General features: G+C 40.4%; 2 protein-coding genes across 2 annotated transcripts; both read right to left on the reverse strand.

The window, feature by feature from the left end:
• Positions 1–6,992: 6,992 nt before the first annotated feature.
• Positions 6,993–10,337, reverse strand: LOC149926316 (uncharacterized). The gene is made up of 2 exons (XM_090157663.1): positions 8,382–10,337; positions 6,993–8,306 (listed from the first exon to the last, which is right to left on the reverse strand). The coding sequence occupies exons 1-2, from the start codon at positions 10,335–10,337 to the stop codon at positions 6,993–6,995; spliced, it is 3,270 nt and encodes a 1,089-aa protein (XP_090013789.1).
• A 164-nt stretch (positions 10,338–10,501) lies between these two features.
• LOC149926317 (uncharacterized) lies at positions 10,502–11,575 on the reverse strand. The gene has a single exon (XM_090157664.1). It carries the CDS (start codon positions 11,573–11,575, stop codon positions 10,502–10,504), a length of 1,074 nt encoding a protein of 357 aa, XP_090013790.1.
• Positions 11,576–18,375: the final 6,800 nt, after the last annotated feature.

The raw sequence follows: 18,375 nt of genomic DNA on the forward strand, positions 1-18,375 counted from the left end.
AGAGTTTAACCACTTGTTAATCGACGCTTACAATTTCCCGCGCTTTTCTAACCGAAACACATGTTAAATTCGCGCCAAAACTTTAACAACCATATAGCTACCAGATCATGAACCCTAACGGTTAATTATAAAGGTACAAACATGTAATAGACCTATAGAGTACAAACTATACCCGTTTCCCCGCCAAAATCATGTCAAACATAAGTGTACATTAATAAACCTAAAGAGTTTAACCACTTGTTGATTTTTATACACGCGACGCTTACACTTTCCCGCCAAAAATTAATATTCAAACATATAATATAACTACTTGTTGATCCTAAACACATGTTACTATCTAACAGGTCAACGACCCCTAACGGTAATCCACCTAGTTAAACAATACCACGCTCATTAATATTCGACCTTGAACAGGTTGATTGACAGGTCAACTAATTAACACCTGTTAATCTCATTAATTATTCAGGTGACACGCGCCCGAGGGGGGGTCGGCAACGCGATTCCCCGCATCATTCCCCCCGTCACGCAGCTGTGGACGCGGTAGCCACGCCCCCGCTTGGCTAGGAATATGGGGGTAAACTACTTACATCTAACCTGCCAGCCGAATTAAAAATGCCGACTGAAAAGGAAATGGCTGCTCTGATTTATTTTCAAGAATATTGTAAATTTAAATATTAAAACCGTTGTAAAGAAAATGTGAATAAACGTTTTTATATTGAATACTTTGTTATTTTTAAAGGTGACCGTATAAAGTAATTTTTACATTGGGTAAATTGACACTTAATATTTTTAAAATTCTAAAATACGTTTATAATATTTTTCCAACGTGGGCGAATGAATGGACACAATGAACTATTAATTACGTAATCTAAAAAAATGACGCGAGCAATGAGAAATAACGAGTCGGATTTATAAGATAATAAAAAATATTTATTTTTACAAAAATTTTATAAGATGATATATTACAAAAATTATTTTTCTTTTACGAGTCAAAAAAATATTATAGTGTGATACAAAAAAAATTAAAATGGACATCGTATTTGACTGTCTATTTCAGCGCGGTTCTGGGTAATCCATTCGGCGAAAAGTAGACTTCGTTCCAAAGAACACGGTTGTCGGGTGTTTAGAGTTTGATGTCGGAATAGACATTTCACTGGCGTATCAAAAGTAGCAGCTCGGGGACAGTCAAAAGTTTCCAAATCGTATATGGCGGTCTGAGTATAATCGGCTAAAAATTTACACTTTACGTCTCCTTTTGTGATGACGTAACAGGTTACTAAATTTTCTCATGGCCATTATATCATTTTTGACGTCTCTTCGTAAAAAACCCTCAAAGAAGCTTTGGTGACTTCTACGTTTTGATCGGTGACGTATATAAATCACGCAATAATGTCCGCAAATGACGCTCGTTGTCGATTGAAGTCGCCGCTTGTTGGGCGTGATTTTTCTCGAATTTAGTTTTAAAAAAAGTTTAATGGCTGGCAAAATGGGCCGTAGCGCCAACGAATAAAATACCAAGCCCGTTTTAATTTATCAAGGTAAATCGCGACCCAATGACTGCCCGGTTCATCGTGGGGATCCAGATTTACAACCAGTGACGCTGGAAAACTATTAATCTTATCGGGTAGACAATCCGAGGCTAATACGCCCATAAAATTGCGCGTACGTCTCAAAATGTCTAAAATCTCGGATCCACGCATAATTACACGTTTTCAATAGAAACGTTACGATCTTTGTCTACGCTAAAGCTGGCTTGAAATTCGGCGAAAACTACGCAGCTTAACGTTTGCGGGACTGGTTTAGCGAACGAAAGCTCCAAACGCATCTGGCCCTGTCTGGATGGGTTCCAATAATGACTCTCACCCGCGCTATGGTCGTTTGAAATGTCGAAGACGTAAAAAGCGTACCCCTGGGCATAATCGCCCCGGGAAATATCGATCCCGGTGTTTTTATAATGAATTCCGCTACCCGTGAATAAAGTATGACAGGCTTGAATATATTGGCCCGCGTCGTAGTTTGGCGTAATAGGTTTCGAATCCACACCATCAGAATCCACATAAAGAGCTAAACTCGATTAGACCATCAATTTTAATTTTTCCAGCTCGCGGTTCTCGACCATTCAGCGTTGATACGGTGGATTGAGGCTCGGATAACCGATACAAATTAGCCGGTATTATGCCAATCGTTTCAGGCTCCAAATTTTTTTTCCTTAGCACGTAACTACACACTGACGCGATAGTCACACCCACGCTAAACGGATTAACTTCGCACAAGTCCTGAAATAGTTTCATAAACTTTAAACAGCCTTTAGCTAATATGTGGGTATCTCTAGAACAATAGAGTTTTAACGTTTCGAGGTAATTAAATCCCGAACTCTTTTCGGTTTCGAGAGCGTACCATTTGTTAAAACTTTCGCGGTCTTTAGCCGTGCAATATTGGGCACCGTAAGCTTCCAAGGGGGGCAGCGAGTTCTCCGAGACGTAATTTGTTTGCTCGGGTTTGTAAATGTCAAAATTATTATCAACTACGTTGAATAGAAAATGAGGGAAAAAATCTTTCGTATATTCGCAGCCCAGTTTGAACGTATCCGCGAATTTCGACAGAGGAATGGGTATATAATTATACGAATCCGATAGAGTTAATTTGTGTAGTTTCAGTTGCAAGATGCGAGTTCCATTTATTATCGGATCGGGCTCAAACGAGTCGGCACTCTCCATTATAGCTTGTAATAGGAGCTGCGTGTCGTAGTTACTAGCATTATGTCCCAGCGCGGTCACTCTTCTTATCCGAGCCAGTGTTCTTAAATATTCGAAAAAGTTTCGCGCGGAATCTGAACCCAGAAATTGTCTTTGTCGAACGCCGCATAATCTACAGGCTACGTCGGCGGTATCCACGCACGCGCCACTATAAGTTTCCGACACGCATAAAATGGGTTGATGAATATAACAGTTTTTCTTATCAGGGTGCCGTTTGGTTTGGATAGTCTCAAAATCGTAAAATATCCACATTTGCGTAGGCTGACCATTGGAATCGAAACGGGGTGAGGGGCGTCGCGGTTCTTTTATTACTTGGATGTAACATTGATGTCCCGAGGGGAAAAACTTACGACAAACTGTACAATACTATTCGTTACAAGAATGCCGCTGGCCGTCGCGTTTAGTCAAATCGATTAGAATCGAACATTCTGAGCAATGAAATAAATTTTGGCATTATGATAATTTATCGCCGGTTAATTTTTTTTATGATGCGCGTAGCAATCGACACCCGCAAAATTACGTAAACAGTCGGTACACTTTATTATATCTCCGGTACATTTTAGGGCCCTGCAGCACGCGAAACAATAGTCTGAACACGCGTGGGTGCTATCTCGTCTGTACCCCTCGAGACCCTTTGAACAAAACTTTTCTTTCCCGAAGAAGGGAGCCAGCTTTTAAACTAGATTGAAATGCGCCCCCTCATTTAAAAGTACAATACGTTTTTTATCCATACCTCCCCGTATTCTAGAATCGTACACCAAGGTCGGCCAGCTGTTTTTGATTTGATAGATTAAAATATCGTATTCTTTGAGGTACGTTCTAAATATTCTAATCGACTCTGGCGACGCGCATTCTTTGTTAGGTCGGACACCCGATTTGGAGCATAGGAGGAGCGCCTCGGCGCGCTGAGCCAGATTGTTTTCTTTGGTAAGCGACAAAGTTTCATAGACCGTTTTTAGTCTTTTGTTTTCGGGTTCGTTTTGGTATTTACACAGCGCCACACCGACGCAAAGAGCTCTAGCGAGACATATTGAGTCGCTGTTCGCAATACGGACAATTGATTGTCTATTCCTAGAAAACATAGCAAATGTCTCTAGTCGTTTCCGTTTTGCACGGCCACCGCCTTGGGGGAGACTGACAATGGAAAATATTAAATTAACGGGTGCCATGAAAAACGCTTCTTCCTCATCTGAATATATAGCTTCGGATACCTCGTCGAGAAGGGCCTCAATATCAATTTGGTCACGCCTCCTAAATGAAATGGTAATATCGGGATGCGCCGCACCCAGCGCCGAACTACGGATTACCAGTTGTACCAGGTCAGCGGGGTTTACATCGCGTAATACCCGTTCAGTGACCCTGGCAAGCCCTTCCGCTATATTATCAGATATTTCAGCTTCCAATTCAATTCCCGTCATATTGAAGTTCGGGAACTGTTTTTCGTGCGACCCAAAATTACGCAATTAGGGTGCTCAAATTCAATATATCCCACAATTGGGAAACCTCCCTCCTCCTCCCCGTAACCGCTTTGGTTAAGTAGTTCGTTGAAATATTCGTCCACCATTTCGGCGGATTCACGCGGTTCGGGGTCTCCAGCATCATCGACCGTGACAATTTCAGGGGTGTCTATAAAAAATAAATATATATATTTTTTAATTTCTTATATATTTTTGATACGCGGTACGAGATAAAAAAACTTACTCTTCAAATATTCCAATACAGGTTCGTCATATTCGGCACCCAACATAGCATCCCACTCGAGTTCGAGTTATTCTTTTTCCCGCTTATTATATCTAGCTTCAATAATTTCACCTAACCGAGACGGTAATGCTTGATTAAATAATCGGAGTTCGGTCTACCGTTTGGCACGCTTCTGGAACGTGGGGGATAGCTTGAACAGTTTCAAAAATTTCAATAACCGTAAAAATTAATTTAAAACTCAGACGGCTAAAGATTGCGGGTAACTAATTTGGTGCAAACCCCGGCTCTAAATTTAAAAATAAACATATTCCGTAATAAAATTGCAGCAGTTGGGGTATGGACCAGGGTCTATTTACCGCCAAATCGTCTAGAAACCAACATAACCTTTCGCTATCCATTTTTTCTAGGCGCTTAGAAAACGACTTCCTACTTGAGAATTCCGCTGATTAGTGAAGTTTCTTTGGCCGATCGGACTCTATTTATACGTATCTTTTGAGGCTGTATAAAAATAATATCACGTCGTTAATTCGAAACTCTATTATATAAAACTCGATTGTTTTTTAAAAGATGGGCCCAATGTTTTTAAAGCCTATAAATTTAAGGATGGATAGTGATCAATGGCTACTTTAATGATAGCCCCATCCCCTATAAATATGGTGGCGGTTCATCCTTTTATCGCTGACAAAAGTTGTTTTTCAAAAGAGCCGCCGAAAAATCTTTTGACTATTTTGACAAAGCTGGGTTAATATACGAAAAAAACTTTTTGACGGTGCCCTTCTTGTTCTCCGAGCGGCCCAATTTTTTTTACGAGCCGCTGTTTTATTAGACACCAAACCCTTAGGGTGGAATCCTTTGGGCCCACGCCGCTCGAGTCTTAATTGAACAATGTAGGCCCCCACCGGTCTTTTTCTTTAAAGGGAAAATGGTTTAGGGCTCTTTTTTTTTGTGTCAACCCTAACCTTTTTTACGATGCAAATTAAGTTTGTCTTTGACCCACGTGCGACTCCTGAATTTAACATGACGCGTCAAATCGGGTATTGTTAAAATAGTGTGCTTTTTTTTGCGCACCGAAATGTTTATAAAAAGCGATTGTTTTCACAGCTGTTTTTAAGCGTAGAAGGATGGTCATGGTAAAAGAGGTGATAGTTATATACTCAAAAACTTTTTAAAAAAAGACGTTTCAAAGTGTTCGATATTTTTTGGGGACAAACGTTTTGTCAAAAAATGGTTATAAATGAATGTTGTTGCGCGTAGAATTTTATGGACCCTCAAAAACTATGTGGAATAGATCCTTTTAACTATTTCAGTTTAAACTACGAGGGATTCTCATAGATTTTTGTTTTTACATCCCAAATGGCCCCTACGTATGGGGAGTTGCCCCTCAAAGGGTGTATGGGGGTCATTTTGGTATAAAAACCCTGGAATTGGGTCCCTAAGACATCACAACTCTGCTATCATGCCATCCAGAAGTCCATCGCCTCTGTTCTCGGATGAGGACGTTGACATGTGAGTTTTTTAGTTCGGTGATCTCTAAATGTTATGTTCGTGTACAAATGAGTAAAACAATCAAACGCAACGTAATAAACGAACTGTCTTTAATTCACGAAAATAATAACATTAAACATTCAAAAACCGTTACATCGAACTACGGCGGCTCGCGCTAGCATTGTTATATCTATCCTCGACCAAGTCTCTCCGAAAACTAAACTATTTTCGCTCTCTAAAACACTGACCCGTGGGAAATTACAATTTTACAGTTTCTCGTGAAAAAGAATGAAGGTCGAAGGGCAATACCAATACGAGATTATTGAGGCGGCTTGTTTCTTCTTTGATGGTTCAATGGTTTTACATATCCAAACTTTATATTTATATTTTTAGGGGTATATGATTCGCATTTCGAATATTACTCGATACAGATATATTAGCCTAAACATTCCGGCCACCTTGAAATGAATATTTTAAAAAAGACAATTGTTATACACACAAAATTTAAACTACTTAATCCAATGGGAGCGGACATAATTTGACAACTGGTCTTATGAAAGTCTTTTCTGCTGTTTTTACTGTAGCAACCCGAACGCATTCATCGACACCCGGATGAATATCGACAATTCTAGCCAACTTCCATTTAGTAGGAGGAAGAACTTCGTCTTTCAGTAACACTAGATTTCCTACTTGAAGATTTTCGCGTGGTTGTGTTCATTTCGGTCTTTGTTGAAGACGCGTGAGGTATTCATTTTGCCAGCGTTTCCAAAAATGCTGAAATATTTTTAAGCCTAACTGCCAGCGTGTTAGTCTGTTGACCTTTTCGGATGTCAAATCTTCTTCGGGAATCGCTGTTAATGTTTCTCCAATTAAAAAATTTCCCGGGGTCAGAGCTTGTAGGTCATCAGGATCTGAACTAAGAGCTGTCAGTGGCCTTGAATTCACACAGGCTTTTATTTGGCAAAGTAAAGTTTCCATTTCTTCATAGGTAAGACTGTTTTGACCTATGACGCGTTTAAGGTGATGTTTCACCGATTTTACTCCGGCTTCTCAAATTCCTCCGAAATGGGGAGCGGCTGTTGGATTAAAATGCCAAGTTATGCTTTGGTCTGCTAACCATCTTGTGATTTGGTCATTGCTTGTTGTTGTCGTTAGGTGTCTGATGAACTCCTTCAATTCTCGGTTTGCTCCTACGAAATTGGTTCCGCAATCACTAAACATATCTAAAGGTTTTCCTCTCATCGATACGAAACGTTTTAGCGCTGCTGTGAACGCGTTGGTTGACATATCGCTAACCAATTCGAAATGCAAAGCTCGAGTTGTGAAACAAACAAAAACGGCAATGTATGCTTTGAACATTTTATTACCACGACCCTTGACAACCTTTAGTAACAATGGACCAGCGTAGTCCACCCCACACTTGAGGAAGGCGCGAGAAGGGTTGACTCGCACTGAAGGTAAGTCGCCCATTATTTGTTGCACTGTGGTGGCTTGGTGACGTACACATCTAATACATCGCCGAATGTGATAGCGGATGGCGCTACGAGCGCCCATAATCCAGTATCGTTTTTGCAAATTAGCGAGGATTAGCTGCGGTCCGCCATGAAAATATTTCATGTGCTCATGGATGATAACAAGCTCGGTGAGCTTGCTTTGTCTTGGTATGATAGCTGGATGAATTTGATCTATTGGCATCTTGGAATGACGTAAGCGACCACCTACTCTTAGTACATCATCGTCGTCAAGGTAAGGACGAAGACATAAGATTTTGCTCTTCGAAGAAAGTGGTTTATCTTTACGAAGATTTTGTATTTCGATGGGGAAATATTCATTTTGAATAGCCTTGATCCAATGATGTAAGGCAAGATCATTTTCTACTTTTGTTAACGGTCCCTTACGTTTAGAAGTTCCATTTCTTGTATTGTGAACGAAGCGAAGTATGTACGCTGTTACGTGAATAAGAGTAGTTAATGAAGAATAGTTTGAGAGTAGGGCTGTGTCGATTTGACCGACTGCGGCGATTATTTGTACCCGCTTTTCTTCAGAAAGACAGTCTTCGAAGTCATCAGTAAGGTCATCCTTAGTTAGACAATACTGATCCAGATTTTGTGGTCCATTCCACCATAATGAAAAATCCCGTAACTGGCTAACTTGAATACCTCTCGAGGCACAGTCAGCCGGGTTGTGGTTATCAGGTATATGATGCCAATACGCTGAAGGAAGAGTGTCCTGAATGATTGAAACTCTATTTGCGACGAATGTTTTCCACCGTGATGGAGATGATGCTATCCAAGCCAATACTATTGTTGAGTCTGACCAACAGTGGATTTCTGGTATATTCACCTTTAACGTCTCTAAGATTAACTGTATCAAATTAACAAGTAGGACAGCTGCACATAGTTAAAGTCTGGCAATTGTAATTGGTTTCAATGGAGCAACTCTAGTTTTGCTGGCGATTAGTTGAGTTTTATCTTGACCGTTGATACTGGTGGTCTTCAAATAAACAACGGCGGCGTATGCCTTTTCCGATGCATCGCAAAAACCTTGAATAGAAATAGCCTTTAGATCAGGTTGAGAGATATAGCGTTGAACGGAGAGATATTCTATTTCCGGAAGTTCATCACGGAACTCCTGCCATTTCCGCCGTAGAGAAAAAGGTAACTCTTCATCCCATTGCTGCTTTTGTCGCCACATTTCTTGCATAAGTAATTTTGCTCTTATGATTATTGGCGCTAGAATTCCGAGTGGGTCAAAGACTTTCGATATGTCTGACAGTATACTTCGTTTAGTAACCTTGAGTCTAGAACTTGGTGACGTCACAATGAATGTGAATTTATCGGATGCAGGATGCCAATACAGACCCAATGTCTTAATGAATTCGCCTTTGTCAATATTTAGTGACGCTTCGACCTCTCGATCTTCAGTGGGCACTGATTCCAATAGAACAGGCTCGTTTGAGGTCCATTTTCGTAATCGGAAACCTCCTTTACTAGTCGCTTGAATTAATTCTGATTGTAAAGCCAAGGCTTGACTGATTGAGTTCTCACCAGACATGAGATCATCCATGTAAAAATCTCGAGTGATTGCTTCATAAGCCAATGGGAATTCTTCCTTCTCATCTTGTGCTAGTTGTTGAAGAACCTTGACAGCCAAGTAAGGCGCTGAAGCAGTACCATATGTAACTGTCAACAACCTGTAATCTTGGATAGGTTCGTTGATGTTATTTCGCCAAATAATGCGTTGTAAGTCCGAGTCTTCACGATGTACTAAGACTTGCCGATACATTTTTTCCAAATCTGCTGTTATTGCAATAAGGTTGAAACGAAACCGAATTAACAACTTGATTAAGTCATCTTGTAACCTAGGGCCGACGATCATTATGTCATTCAATGACAAGCCAGTAGAAGTTTTGGCTGAGCCATCGAAAACCACTCTCAACTTAGTAGTCGTGCTTGTTTCCTTGATCACGCCATGGTGAGGCAAGTAGTAATTGGAAACCGTATGAGCATTGGTTAGTTCGCTTGGCTTAATCAGCTCCATATGTCCCAAAGCCTCATAGTCCTTCATAAAGGTTCGATATTGGTCATATAGATCAGGATTAGATTGTTGACGTCGTTCATTTGCTAAGAAACGACGAACAGCTTGATCCCTTGAACTACCGAGTACTTGAGGTTGATGACTGAGTGGTAATCTAACTACGTATTTGCCAGAAGTATCGCGAGTATGAGTCTGGAAAAAGTGTTCTTCACATTGAGCTTCGGCAGACGTTAATTTCTTCTCAAAAGGTAGTTCTTCGATCTCCCAAAACTTTTGTAATTGGCTATCAAGGGTGCAGTGATGCACGTGTACATCCAATCTGCTGATAATCGAGTCTTGGGGTCCAGAAATAGCCCACCCAAAAACGGTATTAAATGCACCTGGGGTTCCTGTTGGTCCCTTGCATTGGCCATTACGAACGATGTCTATGTAAACATCTGCACCCAAGAGAATGTCCACTTCAGCTGGTGTGTGAAACTGTGGATCTGCTAGTTGTAATCCTAGAAGGTGCGACCAGTTGGTAGGGTCGCACGCCATGCTTGGTAAATCTCCAGTAACACGTTTCAAGATCAATGCTTCGACCTTGAGTCTTACAGCCTTGTCGACGTTAGATCGAATCTCTAAAGCCACGCTTCCACGTGAAGTTCCCAATCCAGAAGCTCCGATTCCACCGATTGATACATTAAAGTGGTTGCGCTTTAATTGAAGCATTTGAGCGTAACGCTCGGTGATGAACCTAGATTGTGAAGCACTATCAAGTAGTGCTCGCGTCGGCTGAAGCTGACCGCTGGAATCGACAACCTGAATAAGAGCGGTTTCCAATAAAACTTGCGAGTGTTTGACTGATCTTCTTGACATATTTGAGACAACTTCAGAACCTTCTCCCACATTGAATGGGCTTTGCTTCCCTGATTATCTTGATGAAGGAGAGTATTGTGTTTAAACGTACATTTTTTGCAGTGGCCTGCTTTGCATTCTGTACCTAGATGACCACTTCGTAGGCAATTAAAACAAAAAGAATTCTACTTGATAAGCATCCAACGCTCGGAGCAAGGACTCTTTAGTAAGGTAGAACATCTATAGATCGAATGCCCTTCGTTGCATATAGCGCAATGTTCTCGTGTTGTTCCATGATGACTGGCTGTTGTCTGTTTGGACTTAACAACGAACTTAGATCTAGTAGAGGTCATTGGCAGTTGAGCTGCAGCCAACGCCCTTGCACGTTGATCAAGGAATGTCGTCATATCGTCAAATGTGGGCTTAACGTTGCCTGGCAATGAGAGTTCCCATTCGCGACGAGATGCTTGGTCCAATTTTTCTTTAACGATATGCAGTAATATTGAATCCCAATATTGAACTGGCTCCTTGAGAACCTTCAGGGCTCGGATAGACTCCGCTGTGGTATCCATAAGACGTCGTAATGCTATAGCTGACTCATGAGTAACGCTTGGTTGCGAAAAAAGTCGCTTGATGTGCGCGTCTATTATTTCATTAGGGTTGTTGTATCTTTTTGTCAGTAGGTCCCACGCTTCGGGATAATTACCATCGGTAACTGGAATAGCTTTGATCAGAATCGCTGCTTCGTTTTTCAAGGACGCCTTGAGATATTGGAATTTCTGAGCGCCGCTTAGTGAGTTATTGTTGTGAACCATGGCCGAAAAAAGGTCATGAAAAGTAAACCAGTCTACATAATTTCCACCAAAAATGGGTAATTCTACCTTTGGCAATTTAATATCCGGACTAGGTGTTGAACTTAAGCCTTGAGAAGAGGATTGCTGCGCGGATATAACCAGAGGAACAGCAGCTGCTGTACTCTGTTGAATTCGGTAAACGATAGTAGCGTAATATAATTGTAAGTCTTCCAACCTATTAATTGCTAGATTGTGTTCCGTTTCATGATCATCATACTCATTAGGGTCACATGCTTGAGCTATATCTTCGAATAATATAGTGTAACTAACAGTTAAATCTTCAATCTTACGTAAATACATATTTGCCGCTACAATGGATATGTTTTGATTGAGTCTCGCTCTTTGTGATTCTAAACGTGTTATTTGACCCTTTAATGATGACCTCTTTGGTTTCAGAGAATCCATGTTGATTGACGAATCTTGTTAGTTGGATGATCAAAACAGAAGTAATCCAAAAGGCACAATTAATCCGATTAGTCCGAATGACGCCGAAGTTGACGTTAATCCGACGCGTTGATGAAAGTCATTCACAGTGTTTCACGAAAATGCAACAAGCCAGTTCCTAGGTTTAGTTGTAAATTAAACCGTAGCGAATATACTATCCGGCTCGACGGACCAAAAATGTTCGTGTACAAATGAGTAAAACAATCTAACGCAACGTAATAAACGAACTGTCTTTAATTCACGAAAATAATAACATTAAACATTCAAAAACCGTTACATCGAACTACGGCGGCTCGCGCTAGCATTGTTATATCTATCCTCGACCAAGTCTCTCCGAAAACTAAACTATTTTCGCTCTCTAAAACACTGACCCGTGGGAAATTACAATTTTACAGTTTCTCGTGAAAAAGAATGAAGGTCGAAGGGCAATACCAATACGAAATTATTGAGGCGGCTTGTTTCTTCTTTGATGGCTCAATGGTTTTACATATCCAAACTTTATATTTATATTTTTAGGGGTATATGATTCGCATTTCGAATATTACTCGATACAGATATATTAGCCTAAACATGTTATTTTGATATTTCCCAAATAAACCCTTTTTTCGATTTTGGCTGGGGTTTTAATAATAATATATATATTTTCAGCTTCGCCTTAATACAAGAGGGTGAATACTTGTTCAACCCGCCTGGTTTGGAGGCTGCTGCTGAAGCGGGTAGCTGGAGTCGCTCTTCTTCGGAAGGTGAAGGAGGAGGAAGTTATCCGGACCAACAATTCCAGCCACCCGCCGACGTAATCCCTACCGCCGGACCCGGTTTCGTCATTGACGGGGATGGGTAAGCTTGAATTTATACTTAAATATTGATAAAAATATATTCCGTATTTTAAATTATATATTTGTTTAGTCTTATCAGAGACGTTTCGGCCCTCTTTGAGGCCCGGGCGTTCCTGACTGTGACGACCTCCCCGTCATTGGCGATGTGGGCGGTTCAGCTCGACAGCGACCTGCAAACCCTGCGGGTTTTATTAGATCTCATTTTCCATAACAGGGTGTTCTTATAAAAAATAAATAAATTCTTTATCTTATACCTGGTCTCTTTTTTTATTTAATTCTATTATTAGACACCCCGTAGAGCCGGTCGACTTAGACCAAATTGACCCTAGGCTCCGGTTATTCCCGCCTAGCGACTCGCTTATAACGTACGCATATATTTTTACAAAAAACGCCGTGTTGCTCAGTCTTTTTTTCTAAAAAGGAACCTCATGGGAGCAGACCACCAACCCAGTCTCGAAGTCGTGGCATTCGCCCACAGGTAATTTTAATTTACGTCATACAACCCTCCACACCTTTTTTTTAGACTTTCTCTCGAGATAAGCGAGTTGTGTCGGATGAAGGTTGGAGCGTGCCTCGCGTACGCCGACAGCGAGGAGCAGTCCCAAGCTGTATACGACACAGAGGGGCTGTTCCACGACATGCTCCAACAACTACTCGTCGACAACATATAATTATTGTATATATTTTTTCATTTCTCGTTTGTATTTTTCATTTGTAAATAATTCCTTTGTATATATTAGTTATTTGTCAATATATCTTTTTGTATATTTTAGTCATTTGTTTATTTTAGTTATTTTAATACTTTGTATGTCATTTGGTTTTTTATAAAATATATAAAGTTTAAATCCGTTTTTTGGTTTATTGATAAATTTAGTTTAAAGATAACTTCCGGTATGGAAGGTTCTATTCCCGCCTCTCCCGTTAGTCGGCTTATCGCTAACAATCCTAATAACGCATTACTAATCGCGTTGATTTTACTTTTAATGGTACTTGTAGAATTTCTATCTCTTTGGTTTACCAATATGGCCGTCGCTATACACATAACACCGCAAAATTTGACTAATCGCGTGAGTCATTGAACCAACCCATTACATCATCCTGATTACGTCATCAAATTATTATCGCTATATATAAGACATTCACCACCGTCATCCATCGGCAGTACACTACAAACCGTTTCTCGAGCATCATGTCTAAACGAAGCTGTGTAGATAACGTTCCAGGGCTTACTAAAATGTCTAAATTTGACCCGACTCAGCGGAAAGTTAACCCTCGGTATTCACTTTTATCCGAGCTTTTCGTTACTACGGGGTTCACGGCTGAACTCGACATATCTGTAGCTCTATGCAATAAAATCACACACCAGGTCTTTGAGATGTCTTCGCGCGCCTGGGATGATTTATACGGCTACTGGGAACAAATAAATGACCCCCAACGGCTGCCCTTTCGATCACCGTTCCCGCTATCTGATGCGCTAGTGACCGCCGCCATGTCTGACCAAAAAGAATTAACCTTGCAAAGTACGATATCCGAAGCGTCGGTCGTAATCAAAGCGCCTGAAACTCGAGAATTGGACAGACTCAAATATTTCATTAATTCTCACATTCAACTCCTTAAAGTGAACCAAAAACTCTTTGAATTAATGGGTTACGTTATAACCGATAATTATCATAAAATTTACGAAATATTGTATAAAGAACCATGTGCACCCAACAATTTATTTCTATCGGTTGAACATGAAAGGTATGATACCGTTGTACGCTACGCGTCCAATTACGTAACAGCATTTAAAATTATTGAATATTTTAAAGAAACAGTTGCCAACCAAAATATGTTTTGCGTATTTAACTTTTACAATTTGTTCACTATGGTATCTACAAACCATAAATATATTAAAAATTAATTGTTTTATCTTTAAGCGTTTTTTTCATCCGCTTAATGTACTGTAACTTTGAATGTATAAATAAAACCTTATAATTTGTATACACTCTGCTCTTTTTTTCCAAAACACTTTTACCGATGACCACCCGCTATTATACGGTACCCTTTTACAACCCTTAGGGGTCCGAAAGTGTTTGAAAGTTGGACACTCTGCTCTTTTTTTCAAAACACTTTTACCGATGACTACCCGCTATTTTACGGTACCCTTTTACAACCCTTAGGGGCCCGAAAGTGTTTGAAAGTGTTGGTCGGCGGAAACCCTTTGAACTATTTATTACCAACTCGAAAAGACAGGGGCCTGACATTCACCGGTTTATAGCTGTTTGCATAACATCGTGTCAGTCCACACCACCTGCCGAATAGGGAGATCATCTATTGACCCAGGTTTTATGAGGTGGTATAACATCGTAAATCATCTAACCTTGTAAGTCAGCTAACCTTTTGACCTGCCGAAAATGTACGCAAAATGGGGGGGAATGCTTACCCCCACAGGGGCCTGTTCCACCCCCGTTTCCCCCGCCCGCAGGGGCCCCTATCGGTAGACGCACTCCCTTATCTCTTAGGTGTCTTTCTTGCAGAACAATATTTTGGAGTGTTGCATGAATAGCGCAATTTTGCCATATAAATTCCCAGATAATGGAATACAACTGGCGATGGTTATGTTTCCAGCATAGAGGCCATGAAACAAAGGCTGACTACTCCATCGCCCATAAAACATATTTAAATTCATTGTAAATATTAGTGATATGCCACTCGGTAAATTATCAAAATCAGTTCAGAAATGGAAACGGTTAAGTTATGTTATTAGCCAACCCTAATGAATCTTAGGACATATATTTAAAAAAAAATCCAACCTTGCTATGTCTTTTAGCATCACTTCCCGGTCCCATACATTTGAAGTTAACTTGAAGGGCTGTTCCAATATACTTTGTTTTGAACTCAAGAAGTTCTGCACAGCCTTTGAATTTTCTTCCGTAAGCTTTTTTCACTAATACAAGTAGTGTTGGCACATGAACTATAGCCATTTCGTCTTTTTCAGTTGAAGCCTAAAAGTTAGAATTCAAATTTTCCATTAGGTTAACCAGATTTAGGATGTAATTGGTCGAATGCATCAGCACATACTATTATAGTAGGCTCAATTATAAGAGACTCCAAATCTGAACCAAGTTTTTCCACTTCCGGCTGAATTTCCTCAATGTCTTCATCTTTGTCCTAATTAAAAAATATTTAGAAAAAATTGTATTGAAAAAAAAAACAGTAAAAATTATTTCTTGACTAAAAATAAAACATGCAACTCAGCAGGTTTTAAATACAATAAGAATTGTCTGACAAAGCACAGGCCCGAACCCTGAAGTGTGGCTCTTTATTTACCACTGATAATATTGCTAAAAATTAGATAGGTTGGAACAATGGTCAATAAAAATGCGTAATAAAAATTATATATTACAGGGGCTTATTTTTAGGCCTGTGCGAGTCCTCTTTTTATGGTTTCGAGTCGAGTCTCGAGTCCTTTAGAATTGTACTCACGAGTCTCGAGTCCAATTCCCGAGTACTCGTTCGAGCCCTTAAGAATTAGTTCGAGTCTGTTCGAGTCTTAATTTTCTGGTCAAGCCCAGTTAAAGTTAAAAATTTTGAATCTCTAAAATAGTCATTTGAGTCATTAATTATGTTATTAAAAATTTTATATATTCATTTTCTGGTCGAGTTATAAATACTAATCGTAAAAACTAAAAAAGTAATCTAAACTTACTAAAGCCGCGTCACCAGCACAAAGGCAAGACCTCTCTCTACTTCAGAGTGCAGTAATCAAAACTAAAACTAAAATCGGAAAACATGCCGGCTTGGTCAGTCACGCGATCTCCGTTTGGATTTCAAAGTCCGTGGGCAAACGCTCCATAAAAAACAAAAACCACTACCATAGCGTGATAACGGGATTTCACCTAGTGGTGAGCTATGGAATGAAGTTACGAGTATTCGCACAGGCTTACTTATTTTACCATCTTACATTAGGGCCCCCAAAAATTTACATTTTGTAGAGTGTAACGTTTTTAAGGAATTTTAAGGACTTTGTCATGTGATGGTTAACTGACAGAAGTATTCCTAGCCCTTACTCAAAGATATTAATTCACCAAGGCGGGGGGAAGATGGCGACAAAATGCGAGTCGTGGCGTGAATTAAATCAGAGAGGGGGTTACATACGGGGAAAAGAAATAAAAGAAAAATGGGGGAGATTCGAATTCAGAATGGAAACCCTTTGTCATTAATCAATCACAAATTTTTATTGGACACTGAATTTTATAAAATACAGAAATGAACAAATTGCGGGGAGAACTGGCGAAGTAATTTTACTTTGCTTCTAGTGATGGTTAGGCCATCTCTACTATGGTTCTTTTAGCCTTTTCCAATATACGAGGGGAATTTAAACACTAAAATATACACTCTTTGACCTTAAATTTGATAATGAAACTATCTCTTACTATTTTCAATGGGATCAGTTCTGGTATCCCTATTCTCAGGCATCTTGGTTTCAGAGGTCGGAGGGAGCAGAAAGAAATATACACTTACACTAACTAATAAACACTACAATTAGAGATTCAACATTTAAACAATGGCAATGTTAACTCACAATAAATGTAAACAAAAATTGATACAACGAGGGTACAATGCGAACGGAAATATATAGTCCGAACTGTATAAATACACGAAGCGAAATGAACTCTCAACCTCGAGGGGGCTTGCTTTAAACCTTTTTCTCGAACAATAGCGTGGGGTTAAACTTTCTTTCTAAAACTTTTTCTCTACTTTCACTGGCTACTTCGTATTTCGACCCTGGGTACTCTACAATGGGGGGGGGGGGGGGGGGTGTTATGATGGAAAATCTACTCATAATTTTATTTCGGTGTCCTCCGCTACGTTGTCGTATCTTCGTTTACGGGTTTTCTCGTTCCTCGGCTTACGTAAGATGCTCAACACACGCACTTCACAGAACGGGACGTCTTTGGGGCGGCTTGTTTACACGTTTTCTTTATTCACACTTTCTCTTTATTTACTCGTCTTCGGTTTGGCGGCCGGATTGCGGGTTTCTTCCTATATTCTTTTACTTCACAAGCTGACGGGGGCGTAGCTACTTCGGGTTTCGGTCTGAAATGTCCGGCTGGGCTAGGGAATCGGTCTCGGTTATCTGGTTTTCTTCCCTCGGAACGTCTAGATTTTGGGTGATCAACAGGTGATTCGAGGGTGTTGAGGGCATTACTTCTCGGCTTATACTCTTCCGGTCGGAATGTCCTGGATGTAGGTCATCTAGGCAGTTGGTGAGAGTTGTTTCGGTCATGAGGGCTGCATTGAGGGTTAATTAATATCTAAGCGCGACTTCATCGCGCATTATTTTATATTTATCTCGACATGGTCTTTCTCTCGAGTTCGGTCCAGTTCTCCTCAGTTCTTTCCAGAATCAGAATTCTCTCTTTTTGGGGCTCTGTCTCTTGGTTTTGTTCCAGGGATTCCAGGGCGGAGTTGAAAATAAAAGGCGATTGGTGACCTCCCATTTTATTTGGGTCATTGGTGCACCCAAGACTCGTGTCCTGTCATGGGATGTATGGCGTTGTCTGATCCGCGAAAGGTCCCTTGGGGTTGGTTCTGCTTGATTGCGGGGGTCTCAGTGTTTGTGGGGGAGAAGATGCCAGGAAATCACGAGGTTATATTTATTTGGTTGTCAAGCGAAAATGTCCAGGCACACTTTTGACCTTGACCTGGCCTTGGAAAATTTGCGCTTTTTGTTAGATCCGGGTTACCTGATAGTGGGCTAAAGGTCCACTAACATGACAAAGGTTCCATGGGAATGCTGTGAGTTGAGGGAATATTACTGGTTGGTTCGGCATGCTTCTGAGAAAATTTGGGTTGGGTCGGGTCGGAGAGAGCTTTTCACGGTAATAAAAATGAGGAAAAAGACACCAATTATCTCCATATGTCGAGGGCTCTTAATTT

Source organism: Leiobunum rupestre, chromosome 9, assembly GCF_980474605.1.
Source record: "Leiobunum rupestre chromosome 9, qqLeiRupe1.1.hap1, whole genome shotgun sequence".
NCBI classification, from domain to species: domain Eukaryota; kingdom Metazoa; phylum Arthropoda; class Arachnida; order Opiliones; family Sclerosomatidae; genus Leiobunum; species Leiobunum rupestre.

Excerpts from the sequence above, each read along its gene's own strand:
- LOC149926316 (XM_090157663.1), bottom strand. The coding sequence starts at position 10,337 with ATGTCAAGAAGATCAGTCAAACACTCGCAAGTTTTATTGGAAACCGCT. Across the intron at positions 8,307-8,381 it reads TAATCGCCAGCAAAACTAGA|TTAATCTTAGAGACGTTAAA; the intron begins GTTGCTCCATTG and ends AATTTGATACAG.
- LOC149926317 (XM_090157664.1), bottom strand. The coding sequence starts at position 11,575 with ATGGATTCTCTGAAACCAAAGAGGTCATCATTAAAGGGTCAAATAACA.